General features: G+C 50.5%; 2 protein-coding genes across 7 annotated transcripts in view; one reads left to right on the plus strand and one right to left on the minus strand.

The window, feature by feature from the left end:
* The window catches only part of DGCR8 (DGCR8 microprocessor complex subunit), a 26,943-nt gene extending 13,607 nt beyond the window's left edge, over positions 1-13,336 (plus strand). Inside the window, exons 9-14 of the mRNA XM_081113661.1 lie at positions 2,123-2,205; positions 6,804-6,904; positions 7,214-7,320; positions 8,470-8,597; positions 10,112-10,225; positions 11,227-13,336. Of these exons, the coding sequence (XP_080969787.1) occupies positions 2,123-2,205; positions 6,804-6,904; positions 7,214-7,320; positions 8,470-8,597; positions 10,112-10,225; positions 11,227-11,310 (617 nt within the window). The 3' untranslated portion in view covers positions 11,311-13,336. The remainder of the gene's footprint in view (positions 1-2,122; positions 2,206-6,803; positions 6,905-7,213; positions 7,321-8,469; positions 8,598-10,111; positions 10,226-11,226) is intronic.
* TRMT2A (tRNA methyltransferase 2 homolog A) lies at positions 12,406-18,564 on the minus strand. Of its 6 annotated transcripts, none has more exons than XM_081113665.1 (12): positions 18,179-18,558; positions 17,436-17,995; positions 17,076-17,184; positions 16,627-16,808; positions 16,314-16,428; positions 16,103-16,218; positions 15,916-16,027; positions 15,196-15,318; positions 14,931-15,006; positions 14,490-14,606; positions 14,264-14,360; positions 12,406-12,614 (listed from the first exon to the last, which is right to left on the minus strand). In XM_081113665.1, the coding sequence occupies exons 1-12, from the start codon at positions 18,215-18,217 to the stop codon at positions 12,575-12,577; spliced, it is 1,686 nt and encodes a 561-aa protein (XP_080969791.1). In that variant the 5' UTR covers positions 18,218-18,558; the 3' UTR covers positions 12,406-12,574. The 6 variants fall into 6 exon arrangements, with proteins under 6 accessions (XP_080969791.1, XP_080969792.1, XP_080969790.1 ...); XM_081113666.1 differs by having other exon boundaries at positions 14,931-15,003; positions 18,179-18,556; XM_081113662.1 differs by lacking the exon at positions 12,406-12,614 and adding an exon at positions 13,665-14,154 and having other exon boundaries at positions 18,179-18,564.
* Between the last annotated feature and the right edge of the window lie 18 nt (positions 18,565-18,582).

Genomic DNA, 18,582 nt, shown 5'->3' on the forward strand with positions numbered 1-18,582 from the left:
TTAAAAATTATTTGTTCATTGGGAAAGATTCAGATATAGAAAGTAAAGCCTGAGAAATAAAAGTAGAAAGTCCCTTCTTAACTCATTGGCAGCCAGGCTGCAATCTCCCACCCTTTCCTCCCTACTCACAGAGCTGACTGGGCTGCACTAGGCACATGTTGTAGAGTGGGTTTGTATTTAAACGGAGCAAATGTGGGCATGCTAGGAGATGAAAAACAGGTGAGTCAGCATGCTATTGGCATTCTCTTTGAGTGGTTTTGACATTTGTGAGGACGATTTCCTGAGTCCTTCAAACTGCACATTTGGGACTGCCACTCATTGAACACAGCAGATCCGGGGGAAAGCTTATGTTTTCTGGTTAAAACCCATTGCTCTTTTTGACCGTGTATTTGCTGTTCACTTTTATGCTCAGCACTAGTAGTTGGCATTTTTTCCCAGAAGCCATTTGCCCTAGCTCAGGGCTATTTGGCCTCTTCTTAGGAGTGGACCACATTGCAGGGTAGGTGTTGGGTGCACCCCAGATTCTGGTACCCATAGGCTGATTCGTGAGGTTTCTACTATTCCCATCGTCTTCCAGAGCGGCTCTGTCCTTCACAGAGTGTGAAATATGTCAGTGTTGTTCAAATCTCACTAGGTCTCAGCTCAGTTTAAGTGTTTTTGCTCATGGGACTTAGCGTTTCCCTCGGTGTTGCTTTCTTTCGATGGTGTATGCTGAATACAATTGGAATAATACATTACTGTCTGTCCTTCCTCTGTGAGGCTGTGCTGGGCTCATCCAGTGCGCCCCGTTCTCTAGGAAGGCCTATTGCCCATTTTTGAGAAATTCTGTCAGAAGACTTTTTTTTAAATCCTCACCCAAGGATTTTTTTCCATTGATTTTTAGAGAGAATGGAAGAAAGACGGGAAGACAGAGAGAAATATCCATGTGAGAGAAACACATGGATTGGTTGCCTCCTGCACGAGCATTTTTTTCCAGAAGCCAATTGCCCCAGCTCAGGGCTATTTGGCCTCTTCTTAGCAGTGAACCACAGGGCCACCTGACCAGGGCCTGGGCTGGGGAGAAAGCCTGCAACTAGGTACGTGCCCTTGACCGGAATCTAACCCGGACCCTTGGGTCCACAGGCCCACGCTCTATCCACTGATCCAAGCTGGCTAGGATGACTTTTCCTTTAAAAAAAAAAAAGTTTTTATTGGTTTTTAGAGAGAGAGGAAGGGAGAGGGATATACAGATAGAAACATCTATGAGAGAGGAACATCATCAATCAGCTGCTTCCTGCATGCCCCCTACTGGGGATTGAGCCCACATCCTGGGTGTGTGCCCTGACTGGGAATTGAACCGGTGACCTCTTAGTTCTTGGGTTGATGCTCAAACTCTGAGCTATACCGACCGGGCCCCAAAGACTTTTTCAGCTCAACAGGCTGGGTGTTACTGAAGTCATGGAGCAGTTAACATAGAGCAGGCCCAGCATGGGGATGGAGACATTCTGGTGACAGGACCCTGCTGCACTCCTCCCTCGAGCAGGGACCCACTTTTTCTGCCCAGACTCTAGCTTATCTTTAGACACCTCCGCTTGGATGTCTTGCTGGTACTATAACCGTACAGGGCCAGACTGTCACACATCCCTCCCCGCTCCCTCAGTGCCCCACATCCCCATGCCATTGGTGAGTGGCACCCTTGCTCACTTGGACACCTGTGCTCAACATGGAGTCATCCCTGTGCTCTGTCCTGCAGCTGTTTTTCCAGATAATCCATCTGATCTGGCTGCTTCTCCCTGCCACACACATGTAGCTTACTCAGTTTGCAGTTCTCCCTACTTGGTCCAGGTTCTGCTGAGCCATTTGTCTGCATGTCACGTGAATCCTCTGACATGCACATCTCCTCTCCCTAACCTGCTACAAATGCCTCAGGGCCGATTGCCTCTGTCACTGCCTCCTTTTCTTAGGATGTGCTCTTTCCATCCTCTGCTGTCTCTGCCTCTAAAAGTACTGCTGCTCCCTAAGGCCCTTGCTCCCCTGAGTCATGGGGTCCCTGGTCCTGCCGAGGAGCCAGTGTGTAGCTCGCTCTGCAGTTGGAAAGCAGGCTGGGCCTAAATCCTCATCCTCAAGATTTTTCTTTTCCTAGCTCGAGCTACGCTGGAAATCCTCATCCCTGATTTTGTTAAACAGACTTCTGAGGAGAAGCCCAAAGACAGTGAAGAGCTGGAGGTGAGTGTCATGACTGCCCTGTTTGGAACTGCAATTCTCAGCTCAGCCTGCCCTGCCAGTGCAGGGTGTGCTCAGTGATTTAATCATTCAAGGTGATATTGTTTGTTCATATTTTATAAAAGGGGAAACTTGCTTATCTTTGTGCAAGCACAGGAAAGAAATGTCATTTTTGTCCCCTGTGTCTTGTAATTGGTGTCAAGAAGTTGCTTGTGAGCAATAAATGTATTTGGAAGGAAATCAGCTCTCTCCTTATAGTAGATCTGTGGTGGGAATGAACCTTTGAGGCAGGGTCTACAAAAGTTAAATTAGTCTTATATTAGGAACCATTTAAAACTACTTGTGAACTTTTTTGGGGTAAATCTGTTTCTATGATTTCTAACAAGGGCTTTTCAAACTCTGAAGAGTTTGAAAGATTATATATCAATAAAGCTTTTAGTCTTTTTAACTAAAAGCTTTATTGATATATAATTTATATGCCATGAATTTTATCCTTTTAAAGTTCAGTGGGTATTTGTATATAATCATCACAACAATCTAACCTTAAAAATTTTTAGCAATAATTCCCAATTCTCCCCATTCCCTAGCCCTCAACACTAATTAGAAGCCACTAATGTACTTGCTGTCTCTGGATTTGCCAGTTGCTATTTCTGGATTTGCCAATTCTGGACATTTCATAGGAATGAAATCACATATGCGGTCCTTTGTGACTGGCTTCTTTCACTTAACATGTTGTGTTATTTGTGGATCTTATTAGATTGAGAATGTTGACTTCTACTCCTGGTTTGCTAAGAGTTTTTGCCAGGAATAGATGTTGGATTTTCTCGGATAGTTTTTCTGTATCTAATAAGATGATTGTGTGTGTTTTGTCTTTTACTTTACTAATATGGTGATATATTACATTGATTTTTGAATGTTTTTTTTTTTAAGCTGTGATAATTTGTTATTTATTTTTAAACATCCATACATTCCCCAACAGGGGATTAAACTGGCAACCTTTTGTTGCACAGGACAGTGCTCATCCAACTGAGCCACTCTGGCTGGGCTGATTTTTGAATGTTAAACTAACTTTGCATTCCTGGGATAAATCCCACTGGTCATGATGTATTTTTTCTTCTTCTTTTTTTGTTGTTAATCCTCGCCTGAGGATATTTTTTCCATTTATTTATTTATTTATTTATTTTTTAGAGCAATTAGAAGGGAAGTGGAGACAGGGCAATGTATAATTATTTTTATGTGTTGCTGGATTTGGCTGCTAGTATTTTATTGAGAACTTTTTGTAGCTCTATTTATTTAGAAGGGATACTGATCTGTAATTTTCTTGTATGTTTTTGTCTAGTATTGGTATGGGGTAATACTGGCCTCAAAGAATGAGTTGGAAAGTGTTCCTCTTCCATTTTGTGGAATAGTTTTTGAAGGACCGGTATTAATTTTTTAAACATTTGATAGAATTCACCTGTGAAACCACTAGGGCCTAGACCAGCCGTGGGCAAACTATGGCCCGCGGGCTGGATCCGGCCCATTTGAAATGAATAAAACTAAAAAAAAAAAAAGACCGTACCCTTTTATGTAATGATGTTTACTTTGAATTTATATTAGTTCACACAAACACTCCATCCATGCTTTTGTTCCGGCCCTCCGGTCCAGTTTAAGAACCCACTGTGGCCCTCGAGTCAAAAAGTTTGCCAACCCCTGGCCTAGACTTTTCTTTGAAGTTATTTAATTACTAGTTCAATCTTTTTACTTGTTATTCATCTTTTTAGATTTTTTATTCCTTCTTGAGCTAGTTTGGGATATTGTATCTTTCTGGAAATTTTTCAATTTGATGTAGGTTATGTAATTCATTGGTATTTCTTTTTCTTGCCTTATTATTTTGGCTATAATCTTGAGTACAGTGCTGAGTAGCAGTAGGGAGGGTGGACATCCTTGTCTTGTACCTGATAATTGGGGGAAGCATCTAGCAACTCTTGCCAGTGAGTATGATGTTAGCTGTCAGGTCATTTCATCAGATCAAGGAAAGTCTCTTCTATTTCTTCTTTGTTGAGTGTTTTATCAAGAAAGGGTGCTGGATTTTTGTCAAATGCCCTTTCTGTATCTGTTAACATTATCATAAGGTTCTTCTTTGTTAATACTAATATAGTGAATTATGTTGATTGATTTTTTAAAAATGCATTTCTGGGCCCTGGCTGGTGTGGCTCAGTTGGTTGGAGCATTGTCCCATGCACCAAGGGGCTGCAGGTTTGTTCCCTGTCAGGTCACATATCCAGGTTTCAGGTTCGATCTTGTTGGGATGCATTAGGGAGGAGGTCGATTGTTGTTCTTCTCTTCCTCTCTCTCTAGAATCAAAGGAAAAAGTGTGTCCTTGGATGAGAATTAAAATTTAAAAATTCATTCCTATGATAAGTTCTACTTGGGTGTGATAGAAATTTTTTTATGTTAATGGTTTCAATTTGCTAATACTGTTTAGGATTTTTATACCTGGTTTGTGAGGGGTTTTAGTTTGTTATTTTCTTGTACATCCATGGTCTGGTGTTAATATCAGGGTACTACTGCTCAGCATCATAAAGTGAGTTGGCAGTTGTTCCCTCCTCTTCAGATTTTTTGAAAGAATCTCTATAGAATCAGTGTCATTTCTTCCTCTTAAATGTTTGGTAGTCATCACTACTGAAGCCATCTGCACCTGGAGTTTTCTTCAAGGAAAAGTTTTTAGCTACAAATTTAATTTCTGGAATAGAATAGGGCAGCAACTTTCTTTCTTTCTTTCTTTCTTTCTTTTTTTAGGGCAGCAATTTTTAAACAGTATGCTGCAAGAATTTTTAAAACATGCAGTACCTGACTAGTCAGGGGCACTGACTTCTTTTCCCTTAGATTGTCAAATAAAAAATGACAACAGCCACACAATAACCCTCTAGTGTGAATGAATTAAAATCATACTTTTTTTTTAATTAGACAAAAAATATACTTTTGGAGTGCCGCAGAATTTTAGTCATTAGTTTATGTATTCCATGAGATGAAAAAGGTTAAAAATAACTGGAATAGGGCAATGCAGGTAGTTTGCATTTTTTAGGGATTGGTCTGTTTTATCTAAATTTTTAAATTTATGGGTCTTGGGTTCTCTGTGGTGTTTCTTCACTGTCTGTTGGGCCAGTCACCTGGGCTCTTGCTGTTCTCAGTGGTCACTTCTGCCCTTTGCCTTTGCTCTCTAGAATTGGAGTACCTACACTCCCCTGGCAGCTTAACCATCAGTAACATGTGGCCATGGCTACTTGGTAATTGTGGTGTTGACCTTTGGCAGAGGCTGTTGGGTATTTTGGGGCTTCTGAGCGTGGGCATGTGTGTGTGTTGGCTTTAGCTCTGTCAGGGAGGAACCTGGAGCTGTAGGGTTCATAAGTTATCCACCTGCTCAGCCTCATTACAGGCCCACAGCCCAGGTGCCGACTACTGGTTAGAAAGTTAGTCCTCACAGGCTGAATGAGAAAACCAGACATTGCTGATGTGTTGGCTGCCTGACCAGCCATTAAGGATGGGCCCAGAGCCTTACATCTTGATAAGTAACTTTTCCTGGAAATTGATCCACAATGATATGGGCGCTTGAGATGGAGGCGTCTTGTGGGGACCTGTGAGAAAACAAATAACTAGGTGATAGCAAGAGGATTTCCTGTTCACAGAATCAACAATACTTTTCAGAAACAGTGCCTTCCTTTCCTCCACTCAGTCATAGTGAGCCTTTCTCCTCACTGAAGCAGGTGGAGGTAGAGGAACCCCACCTCCCTGCTCAGAGCAGAGGGGAGGGAGATAGAGAGAACGCCACGTGGAGATGGGAGTTAGGCTTCCACAAGCCACCAGAAGTTGGAAAAGTCAAGGAAGGCTCTTCCTTGGGAGGCTTCAGAAGGAGCAGGACCCTGCTGACACTTTGACTTCTGGCCTCCAGAAGTGAGAGAAAATTAATTTCTGTTGTTTTAAGCCACCCAGTTTGTGGTATTTAGTTATGGCAGCCCCTCCTGGGGAGGTGAACCTCGCTCCTGACTGGCATCCATTCACCCGGGGGCGGCTCCTGTCTCTTTTCTGCAGAATTTCCCTTTTTTTTCCCTGACTGGCTAAGTGGTTTCTTGTTAACCTTTCTATTTGGTCACAGTGATCACTTTTAAATCCAGGACAACATTTGTGTTTAAGACTAGAGCCCGACCAGGCACTTTGTCGCCTTTGGGGAGAATTAGAGTGCAGCTTTTGCTTTGCTTACCTTCTCTGTTCTGTAATCTCACTTATGATGTTCAAGTTTTTCTCCAAAGGTTATTTATCCTTAGATTTCAGACTATGTGAAGTCTGAAGATTCAGGTTCAGAAAAGGCTATCCGGGCTGGCTAGCTATGCAGCCCAGGTCCTCACTGTACCAAGGTCTCCCACCCCATCCATGCCCTGTCTCTAGCCTGGTGTAGTGCAGCTACTCATCCTTGTCTCCAGAGGGCCAGCTGGACAGGGAAGTGGGGGCTGTGAGGTGCTCTGTGAAGCAATAAGGAGGACAGTAAGCCTCTGGGGGAAGCAGACAGCATGGGGAGCAGCTCTGCCAGGCCAGTACTTAGGAGTGGCTGCTTTGTTTTGTAGTATTTTAACCACATCAGTATCGAGGACTCGCGGGTCTACGAGTTGACCAGCAAGGCCGGACTGTTGTCTCCCTATCAGATCCTCCACGAGTGCCTTAAAAGGTAGGGTGGGAGCTTCCCGTCCTAAGCCTGGTCGGGGGCTTCTATCTGGGTGCCCAACATCCTTACTGGCTGTTGATCCTGACTCAAGAGGCAATGCTAAAGCCCGAGAGCCATTGTAAGTGTTCCCTGGCGGTCCATCAGAGAGCCCCATGGGATCAGGTTGGGTGTACCTGGAGAACCTCACCCTCCAGCTGAGAAGCAGTTTTGGGGAAAGGGTTGGCATTGTCTTGAGAGAGCCCTTAACTTTCTGGAAGTAGCTGTTTCCTCCTCCTCAGCAGATGCTACCTGTTGTCTTTGTTTTTTTCTTAGAAACCATGGGATGGGTGACACATCCATCAAGTTTGAAGTGGTTCCTGGTAAAAACCAGAAGAGTGAATATGTCATGGCGTGTGGCAAGCACACAGTGCGCGGCTGGTGTAAGGACCCCATCTCCTCCTCCTTGCCACCCACCATGCTGGCAGATGACCACTGGGGGATGTTGCTTTGCTGCCACCCCATCCTGGGGTCTCTCTGGGAGTTTTGAGCCCCTTTGCCTTGGTTCCCTGTCACTGCCTACTGTTGCTCCTGAGCTCCAGCTGTGTGCACTGGCTCCCTACAGTTTTGTCCACCAGCGTCTCACGTCAACATCTGAAACACAGTCAGCCTGAGGCTCGACTTTGGTAGTCCTGTCTGTGCTGTCTCTGTCTTCTCTCGCCTGGGCTAGGACTGCTCATTCTGGTTAGGCCATGTGTGCCCTCCTGCCATCTCTGCCCCCTACAGTTCTTGGTCCTTGTGGCCGATGCTGCTCAAACAGCAGCAGTCTCCACCCCGCTATGCTCTGCATTCCTGTGCTGCCCCTCTGCCTCTGGTCTGTGTGCACTACCTGTGCTCTTTACCTAATGTGAGTTTTGAAATGACGGCCTTTTAAAATATAACTTTATTTTAAAAGAAAAATTTTTGTTACTACGATATACACAGAACCAATGCTGTATAAATTAGAAGGTAGTGCACAAGTTGACCCTGGGAAAATTCAGAACCACGTTGAGACCTGGTGTGCCTCGCACTCCAGCAGACATCAGTCCCACTGAGAAGTGCTCCTAAGCAGGTGGGCGGAGCTTGAAATAGAAGAGGGATCCTGGTGCCAGAATTCTCTCCTCCAAGCTGGGAAGCCCTGTCTGAAAGTGTGGCTGGCCTGGGCCTTCTGGGAAAACCCTCCTCCTGTGCCTCCTCCAAGGAACCTGAGGCCACATGCTTCATGACACCTCATTGCTGCTTGACAGTGTGTCTGGAAGTATGGGGTTGTGGTGGGAGGAAGGGCCCTTAAGCTGTGTGACTTGATCATGTCCTGACCTCCTAGAGCCTCTGATGGGCTGTTCTGTGAAGTGCGATAGGGGTGGGTCCTGGTCTGGAATTTGTGAGGTGCTTGTGCTCAGCTTGGTGGTGGAGCACTTCTCACCTGCTTCCTGTAGAATGTGCCCTCAGCTCGAGGGGGGAGGGGCAGATGAGCTCCTTTTTAGGCAAGGTGACTGTTTTGGATAGCTGGATATTTGTGACTCCCTCTCTGTGTATCCTTGCCCTCTTCACAGGTAAAAATAAGAGAGTTGGGAAGCAGTTAGCCTCTCAGAAAATCCTTCAGCTCCTGCACCCACATGTCAAGAACTGGGGGTCTTTACTACGCATGTATGGCCGTGAAAGCAGCAAGATGGTCAAACAGGTAACGGGACTTTCCTCCCAACCTTGGAGTACATGCTTGGGGTCCCACTGTCACAGGGATAGAGTCACGCAACTCTGCTCTTGTTCATGGCCACCTTTCTTGTGTTCTCTGCTGGGCTATTTCTGTGACTTTGTTGGGGTGGGGTCATCCTGCCCAAGGGGCCTGGGCCTGGCTCTGGCAGTATGGGGAGGGGACTGGAGCAGCAGAAGTGCAGATGGTGAGTGCTGCCAGCCCCGAGACCTTAGTCCAGTGATGGGAGGCCTTATGCTATTTTGAGGCCACACAGTGGCTGAGGGAGAGTGAGCATGCAAGGGCAGCTCTCTTGGCTATGAACACAGTTACTGAGCTTTAATTAATTCAACAGCCTGTGTGTCATTTGTTTTGTTTCTGCTACTTTTGCCAAGATCTTGAGATTTAAACCAATACCTTTAGGTAGATCGCAGATAGTTGGATGACAGATGCTTTGTTGGGTGGAGGGAAGTACTAGGAGGTGAGTGTTTACATTTTTAATTTCCCCCCTGATGTTTATAGAAACGCTCTGGGTTATCAGCACCCCAGTAAGTAGAGGGATGATCAGTGTACAGTTGGGGAACTACAGGTGGTAACTCCAAAGATCACACAGTAGATCTCAGACCATCCCTGAAGATGCTCTTGCTTTGGGCATGATAGGTGGGATGAAGGAAGTGACAGGTCCCCAACTTCCTTAGAGGAACCTCAGGATATGTGTTTTTGAGAAAACTTGGATGCAATGCACATGAAACTTACCTTGCCTTTTATATATGCTTGCCTTCTGTGTATCCTCTCGGGCTAAGGTTGAAGGAGAGACAGCCCACTTTGGCCCATGGGTGGGAACCTTTCCTAAGCTGGAGGGCGAGGGGTCAAGCCTGGGAACAGCCCAGCATGCGGCTTTTGGAAGACAGGTGGGGTCTGGCACCCCAAATACAGTAGTTGTCCTGAGAGATGGAGAGCCTTAGGACAGTTGGATCTTGCACTGAGAGTCTAGAGCAGCCGTGGGCAAACTACGGCCCGTTTGAAATGAATAAAACTATTGAAAAAAAAGACCGTACCCTTTTATGTAATGATGTTTATTTTGAATTTATATTAGTTCACACAAACACTCCATCCATGCTTTTGTTCCGGTCCTCCGGTCCAGTTTAAGAACCCATTGTGGCCCTCGAGTCAAAAAGTTTGCCCACCCCTGGTCTAGAGCATGCAGAGAGCTCAGTGGCTGGGGCTGATGGCCTCCCAGCCTAGGTACCACTTCAGTCAGAGGGCTCTGGGCACAGCAAGCCTGGCTGACTGCTGTATCTAAGGCAGTGGCTAGCTTCCTTGGGTCTGGATAGGGCTGGAAACAGCTGGGTACCTGGGTGCTTTTCTCCCAGAGCAGGTTGTGGCTTTTTGTCCACTGAGGATGGGGCAGTGGGGGCAGCATAATGTTCTCTGCACAGGTTGAGGGTGGGGCAGCTGGTGTGAGGTCCAGGGCAGACCTGAAATGGAGGCACTGTGCTCCTTAGGAGACCTCAGACAAGAGTGTGATCGAGCTGCAGCAGTATGCCAAGAAGAACAAGCCGAACCTGCACATCCTAAGCAAGCTGCAGGAGGAGATGAAGAGGCTGGCCGAGGAGAGGGTGAGCACAGGCCATGGCTCCTCCATCCCCTTGCCCCCAAGGCAGGGGAGGGTACCAAGCTGTGTCACACTATGGCAGCTGAGGGGCGGGGGAAGCTGTCCCATAGTAACCCATCACTGGCTTCTGATACCCTGGCAGTGCCCAGGCACCTGAAAAGCCATCCAGATTAGATTTGCTTTTCCTTGAGCTTTAGCATTCGTGATACTTATGCTAAGTCCCTATTTTATATAATTAAATTAGAGAGCTGGCAGCTCTAGCTTGATAGTGCTTGTGAAGGGCCCGGCCTCTTATGCACTGACTTTCAGTGCTGGCTGTTTGAGGGCAGGGGAGTGCACTGGCTAGCACTCTGCCCCTTGCGCCCCCCCGCCCCCCCCCCCCCCCACACACACACACTCTGGGTCCTTGTGGGTGACAGACTGCCATTCTGGACCTCTTAGAGTCCTCAGCAGTTCTGAGGAAGGAGTGTGGTTCACAGAACGGTTGAATGCAGGTAGGGCTCAGTCCCCATGCCGTTTCTAAAACCACCCATTCAGGGAGCCTCTGGTCTCGGATCTTTTCAGCTGTGGTATCAGCCTGGGCCTGTATAAACCCTGAAGTCGGTGTCTGTTGTCTTTGTGGACCTTTTGGGTCCAGGGGATGCCTCGCTGCTGCCCTCAGGTAGGGGTGAGGAGAGAGACCCACTAGGGGCGTATCCCTGGTGGCTGTAACCTCCTTGGCTCTTCATTATTGACTGTCCTGATACCCAGGGAATCATGTACTCTGATGGTGTCCAGGGTTATCCTCCCATCCAGGCCCCTGCCTGGCCCACTCCTCAGGCCTTTATTCTTTCCAGCCTGAAATTGCAAAGCACGGGTGCCCTCCTACTCCAGAGGCTGCCTGGCACCAGTCTGCTGGGCTCACCCCCCCCCCCCCCCCCATTTCCCTCTGGAGCCTCTTGCCTGAAGCTGGGCTGCAACATGTTCCCACCTCACTGGCATCCCTGACCTTCATTGTTTTTCTAGGAGGAGACGCGGAAGAAGCCCAAGATGTCTATTGTGGCATCTGCTCAGCCTGGTGGCGAGCCCCTGTGCACTGTGGACGTGTGAGGAGGTGGTGGACCGGGCATGGGGGCTGCCAGCTCTGTGCCAGGAGACCATGCACTGCTCACTCTGCAGCCTCTCATCTCCAATCTAAGTTCCTCCCCTGCAGCCACATGTCTGAGGCTGGGGCCAGAGGGGTGGGGCTCCAGTGTATGGGGATAGCCAGGGCCACATTCTACTATACCATTTCCTTGTGGGCCACCCACAGGTCTGAGTGGACGTGTTCAAGCATCAGCTCAGCCTGCCCGTGCAGGTGGAAGCTGAGCTTGGAGATGACCTATGCTTTTACGGATTTGCTGCAGACTGGTTTTATGAAGATTTTCATGAATTTTAGTATGTAACATGCACTGACAAGAAATGATAGTTGGATCACAGATGAAATGAGAAGTGATGGCCAAGTGCTATGGCGCCCTGTGTCTAGGGCTCCTGCAGGCCACTGCAGGAACCTGGTCAGAAGGCGCATGCTGGCACACCATCCCCTTTCCTGCCTCCTGTGTTTTCCCCTTTTTTCCCCTGAAAATGTTGTAACAGGAATGAGTATTTCAGACCTTTTAGGTTTAAAATAAACACAATTTTAGCATCAGAACTATTTTTCAGAGATTGCAGGCAAATCATCAAGGTGATTATTTTTCAGCCAGTGTGTTTCTGCCTGGCTTGTTTCCCAAGCCCTGAGCTGGGTTGTGATCCATTTTTCGAAGTCTTTTTAAAAAATTAAAGTTTTTTTTATTGATTTGAGAGAGAGAGAAAAGTAATCAATTTGTTGTTCCACTTATTTATGCATTTATTAGTTGATTCATGTATGTGCCCTGACCAGGGATCAAACCCACAAACTTGGCATATCCTATCAGGACGATGCTCTGACAAACTGAGCTATCCACCCGGCCAGGGCCTTCTGAGTAAGTCTTAATGCCCTAAAAACACACCTAGGCTGGTTACCTTCACTGGCCTTTAGCAACTTTTTACTAAAGATTTTTGCACAGTCAAATCTCTCTATCCACTCTTCAGTTTTTAAAGCTTTTATGATATTTTAGCATTTGGAAAGAAACTTTTACAGTGTGTAGAAGATAGATTTGGAATCATGTAGCAGATATAAACAATTAATGAATTTTAGCACGTGGGTTTATTTAAGAAGAGGGAACAAGGACCAGTAGTGCAATCCATTCTTGATCACAAACTGGCACTCCTCTCCAGATTTGGTGCAAGCACATGGATGGTAGCTTCACTGGATTTCAAAGGCAGCTGCCCTGTGCAGCCAGGTCTGGTAACCAGCTCACTCCTCTGACCAGCAGCCTGTGCTCTCCAGGTGGCCCCTGTGGACAGGTGCAGGGTTAGATGTGACCCTGCTCTGAGTCCCAGAGGGTGCGGGGGCCCTTGGTTGTCCCCACATGTAAGGTAGTGGTGGTTAGCCATTGGTTTCCTGTTCCCAGCACCTCTTCAGGGTGCCACATGCTCATGGTGCACTGCCAGATACAGGAGCCCAGTGCTGGGTTGCATTGTTACGTTCTTTGGGTGTGCCTGTCCACCACATCCCCTGTGGATGGTGTTTTGTTTCCAGGAAGACAATTGGTGGTGTCTGCTTCCGGGAAGACAATGTTGGCCTTGTAGGCCACCCAGTGTATCCCTCCCTCAGCACCCATGTGACCAAGGTTAGCTTCTGTGTTGACCTTTATAAAACAGAGTCCTCAATCAAATTGCTGTAATTATGCACTTGCTTCTGTCTTGCTTCCTGTCTGCAGCAATGAATAATTGACTGACGGTTTCCCCTTAAAACAGCCAGATGCGCCATTATGAACCAAAGCTTTGTGCACGTGTTACTAGAAGTGGGTGAGCCTCTGTGGGCCCACCATATCCTTCCTGTCCCATGTGTGGTGTGCGTGTGGTGTGCACACAGCTGTGCTGTGGGGGTAGAGGGCAAGGAGAGCCTCTGCTGATCTGATGCCACCTCTGTGCGTCATGTATGTCCCAGATGGTGGCTGGGCCATGGCTGTAACAGTGAGCCTTGATTGTTTGGACACATAAAACAAACCTGTCCAAAAGGTTCTGACTGGTGTTTTTTTCTAGCTGTGGAAGACTAGGGGGTCTTGTGGACCCTCAGTTTGCCAGAACCTCTCTGGAGCAAACCCCAGTGAGCCTAGGGCTTTTGCCTGGACACAGCTGCTCCCCATAGTAGCCAAACAGCATCCCAGCCCAGCTTCCTTCTTCAGGGTTCAGTTGGGGGTGGAACAAAATTGACGGTCCTCCCGTTGGTGCAAGGAAAGTGGGGGCTAGACAGGCAAGGCCAGCCCCTTGCCCTGTGTTATACACCCTGACAACCCCCTACACACACACTTGGACTTGGTTTCTCATCACAGAAACATCAGTAGTTTAGCAGTTGTTTATTCTGGCCCTTGTGGTCCAAAAAGAACGAGTGTGTGTACCTGTGTGCAGGGTGCAAGAGCCTATAACCCGTTACCCACAGTAACAGGAAGGCCCTGGGCAGGACAGCTGGGTCTTATGTCCTGTTGGTAGTACTATCTCAGTGTTTTGGGGTGAGGCAAGGATTTGAGGAGCTACTTGGTTTCTGCCCGTGAAGCTGACTAGACTTGTTCTGGAAAGGCTGGTTTCCACTGCTTCAGGGCCTAGGAAGGAGGGGAGGACCCAGATTCCTGCTGGGTGTCATCTGGGGGCCCAGGTGAGTGCTGAGCTGGTGGGTCCTGGGGCTCCAGGGTCTCTGTGCCATTGGGGTGCTCCACCCTCTCGAACAAGATGAGCATCTCGCAATGCGGGGTCTGCGGGAACAGGTCCACAGCCACAGCTTTGACTGGCCGGAAGGGGGTGCCCTTCACCCGATTAGATGGGGCTCTGCAGAGGCTATGGTGGGAAGGGAATAGTCCAGGTCAGTCACATGGCTGGGCTCCTGTGGGAGGCGTGGGGCTGGGTGCTGGCCCTATTCCACTCCAAGCCCCCACCTTAAACTCACTCTACAAAGTTGCCCATGGCCGCCCGGGGGTTGCAGGAGACATACAGGAGCCTCTTGAGGTTCTCAGCTCTGCGGATGGCCAGGATCACTTTGGAATCTGAGGAGGCAGACTCCTTAAGGGGAGGTTCCCACCTCAAAGAAGGGGTAGCAGCCCAATGGATGTGGACATCACCCAGACGTCACTGCCCTCCATTCCCGGTACCATCCACAAATGGAGGCTACTCACGCAGGCCGGCACGGGGTGGGTCCAGGATGGCAACAAGCTTCTGGGAGGCCAGTTTGCTCACCAGGGCAGGCACCAGGTCCTCAGCCCTCCCACAGTGGAACTCGACATTGCTCAACTCTGCAGATGGTACAGCAAGCCTGTTGGGATCCAGGATGCTCTGCCACACAGGGCCCGCTGAGCTGCCCGCTGTGGTGTCCTGAAGCCCCTGACCAGAGATGCCATAGGAAAACTCGCCAGGGAGCTTGCTCACCCTCCTTCCCTGTCAGGCAGCCCCAGGCTTTGTGGGTGGGTGCACACTAGGGGCCCTGTTGTACCTTCTGCAGTTTCTGTCATGTGTCCCCACATCCCCCCACTCCCTAGAAGCCATGTAATGGGTTCTAGGTGTGGTGTTAAGGTGTATAGCAGTGGGGACTGCCCACTGTGTGGTACATTGGCTCTCACCATTGTTGTTGGCATTCACCCGGGCATCTTCCACAGCTTCCTGGCACAGCTCAATCCCCACAACTCTCTTCACCTTCTGAATCAAGGGGAGGTTACAGGCTGATGGTGCCTTGCACCTCCCCAGGGGCCTGGGGTGGAGAGTAGCAGGAGGCATTGTGGGGAGTAGAAGAGGATCTGGGACAGGCTAGGGGGTCACAAAGTGGTGATAGCAGGAGGGTTGGGTGAGGAGAGGGCATCCTCAGCTGAGGTGCGTGGGAGGGCTCACCCGGGCCAGGGCCAGGCCGATGGTGCCAGTGCCACAGCACACGTCCAGCACTGTGCTCTCCATATCCAGCTGGGCCCAGTCCTGGATGACTGTGTAGAGCACCTCAGCAGCTGGGGTGTTCACCTTGAGGTGGGCCAGCACGACCCAGGATGTCAAAGCAGCCCCACTGCCCAAATTTGCCTCCCCCTGCAGCGCCCCACCAAGTGTCTGCATTCCCCGGGGAACTCCCCCTCTCTTAAGACCTGTGGCCAGTCCCTGGCTCACTCATCTGATCCCACCCCTTCCCCACCTCTAACTGCTGAAGCACCCCTAGTGGTCCAACTGCTCTTCCATCTACAAGATGTTGGGCAACCTCACTCAGGGCCCTGACTTTAAAAGCAACTTGATGCTGACCCCCCACATCCCTAACTTAAGAACTTCTGAGTGATGGATGTGTGGGACCCTCCCCCATCAGCATCAGGCACAGAAGACTTCACACCAGAGCCCTGGCACTACCCAGCTCCCACTCCCTACATGTGGCTCTCCAGCAGGGTTATATCACAAAGGTCTAGTTAGTGAAATTTACTACCTCACAGCACTTACGGCTCCCCCGCCTGAATGCTCTCCCCCAAACTTGTGCAGGCTAACACTTGTCACCTACCCTAGCCCACTATCCCAACTACGTCCTGGTGTCACATTGGGCCTCCATGTGTCTGTATGATCCCCAGGGCACTCAGCTACCTGGAAGAAGGCATGAGGGGAAATCTGGAAGGTCAATCCCAGCAGATCTTCGTGGATGTACTGGTCCCCAGCTATGTGCTCCAGGGGCAGGCCCTCTTGGCTGGGCGTCTTTCTGTGGGTGGTGAGGCCAGTCAGTGTTGCTAGCCCTCGAAAGGATTCACCCCAGCCTCCCATCCAGGCTCCTCACCGCTGTCCCTCCTTCACGAAGTAGAGGCAGGTCACCCCGCTGGCCTTGCCTGGTCCCGCTGTGAAGTGTTGCGCTAAGGAGGCCTTCAGCCCTGCCAGCTCCTCGGGGCTCAGTTTCTGGAGGAGACGGTAGAAAAGGCCGTGAGGCTGTGTTGCATGCAGCCCACTCTGGCTGGGACACCTTCACCCAGCAGGGCCACCCAGCCTGAGACCTGAGGATGGAAGTAGGCAATGGCCATGGCTTGGCCACGGCGGCTGGTGCGCACGGTCAGCTGCTTCCAGTGGCCTGAGTATGTCTCTGGGTCGTATGCCGAGTACGGAGTAGACCTGTAAGAGCCATAAGCAGCCCTGAGTCCCCAACATCTCCTGACCAGGATTGGGCAGGCAACCTTCCTGCTCTCCTTTAGCCACACCCACCAGGCCACCACAATCATAGGACTCTCGCCCCCACCTTTCCCCAGCAGGACTCAGGCTCTGCGATAAGTCCGAACATTCCGGAACCTTCTCCCAGCTGCAAGTCCTCACCGGATAAACTCTTGAAAGGCCTTCACCACCTGCTTGGTGGCCTCAGGGATGTGCACAGTGTCAAAGGGGGCCGCCACCGCACAGGTCCCGCCCTTGTACTTTCCTAGCCGGCAGCCCACAGTGTTGTCCTCTCCATCCACTCCGATGCCCACCAGAAACTCACACTTGTTCCGATACTCGGTCTGCAGGGTGAGCAGAGGGAGGCAGAGAGACACAGCTGATCTTAACCTGGCAGCCCACCACTTACTTGTTCACGGAGGGAACCTCGGGGAGTGGGAGAGGGCAATGTGTGAGAAGCCCCCGCTCCCCCATCGGGTGTGGCAATCCAGGGGACAAGGCCGACAACAGCTAGCAGTCTAGTGACCAACACGAGTAGCACATGCAAAGCAAGGGGTGGGTGAGGACTGTTTTCTTTAGGATAGTGTGGGGTAAAGGTTTGTGGGCTACACCTGCTGGGGTGATGGCCGGACCCCCTCCAGGGGGCAGCAGGCTTTGTTGTGCTTGTGCCTCTGCGAGATCAGCCAAGGCAGCAGGGCACGGTTGGTGTTCCCAATTTCCCTGCAGAGTGAGGGGGGACCAGGGTTAGACTCAGCCCCCAAACCATCTCCAACGACTCTCCAAACGCCTAGGTGCCTAGGACCCTCACTTTGTACCTCATTATCCCCACTGGTAGCACAGGGTCTTACTGGCTAGCTCCCCAAGAGTCTGTGCAGATGCCCAGGAGGTCTGTACAGAGCACAGGCAGGTCTGACCAAGCATGGAGCTGAACAGAGCTCCGGTGTCGAGGGGGTGACTGTGTTCACACTCACTTGGCAAGCTTCTGCAACACCTGTTCACACTCCAGCCGCTTCCGGTCAAGCTGCTCATCATAGGGCACCGTCCAAAGAGGGGTCACTACATCAGCCACGCACGTGGCTGGAGGCTCACCCTCCTCCTCACGCTGCCTCTTCCTGGCCATGGGATCGGCCTTGGGCCTGGCCAGGCGCACGCTGAGGGGGCGGCCCTTCCAGAGGGCACCGTGCAGTACACGCAAGGCCTTGTCCCGCTCAGCGGCGCAGCGGAATGTCACAAAAGCGCAAGGAGGTTGGCCGAAGAGCTTGGTCTTATGGGGCTGCAGGCCAAAGCGGCCCAGAAAGCGTCGGACATCACTGAAGCTGGCGTGGCGTGGCACGTTCTGCAGCTCCAATTTGAAGATCTCTGAAGTGAACAGGTCGTCCCTGATGTAGCCGTAGAGCCCCGGCTGAGGGCCTGCCTTGGCAGCTGTCCCAGCTCCTCCTCCTTCCTCCTCCTTCTCGTCGGGGACTGGGGCTGCAGAGGTGCCCAGGGCACTGCTGCTGTCCTGGCCGCAGCCATCCATTGGCCCGGGGCCCTGTGTGGAGACAGGCATGGGCTGGGATGAGGGGTGGACTCTGGGTGCTGACGTCCAGGATTCATCGCCTCACATCTAGACCTCCATTTAGTGCTTCCCACACCCAGCCCCACCCTTCCTACCATCCTCACCCTCCGATCCCTTCTCTCCCATCTCACACCCCCATCCCCAGTGGCTTCCCACCGCGCCCCCATCTCCATCTCCTTTCATGAAGTCCGCCATCGCTGCCCCGCGGGTCTAGCCGGGATCGCCCTTCACTTTGCTTGGTTGTCGAGCTTGTCACTCATCGTCCGGTCGGTCCTGCTGCCTGGACCCACCGCCTCACCCTGGGCCTGGCGCACGGGAAGCTCTCAGAGCGCGGGTTTGGCTCCCTGAGGCCGCCTCCCGGCTCCGACCCGAGGGCGGGGCTCGAACCCTCGGTGCTCAGGTCCCGGTCTCGGGAATGGGGTGCACCGCCCGCCGGCCAGGGGCTCGCGCCAGTGGCTCGCCCCGCCGGCCGCTGTCCAGTCGGCTAGCGCATGCAGACTAGGCGGTGCGCCTCCATCATCCTGGCTTCCGGCTACGTCATCGCCGCGCGACGGCACCAA

Source organism: Myotis nattereri (genome assembly GCF_964212035.1).
Source record: "Myotis nattereri genome assembly, chromosome: 19".
NCBI classification, from domain to species: domain Eukaryota; kingdom Metazoa; phylum Chordata; class Mammalia; order Chiroptera; family Vespertilionidae; genus Myotis; species Myotis nattereri.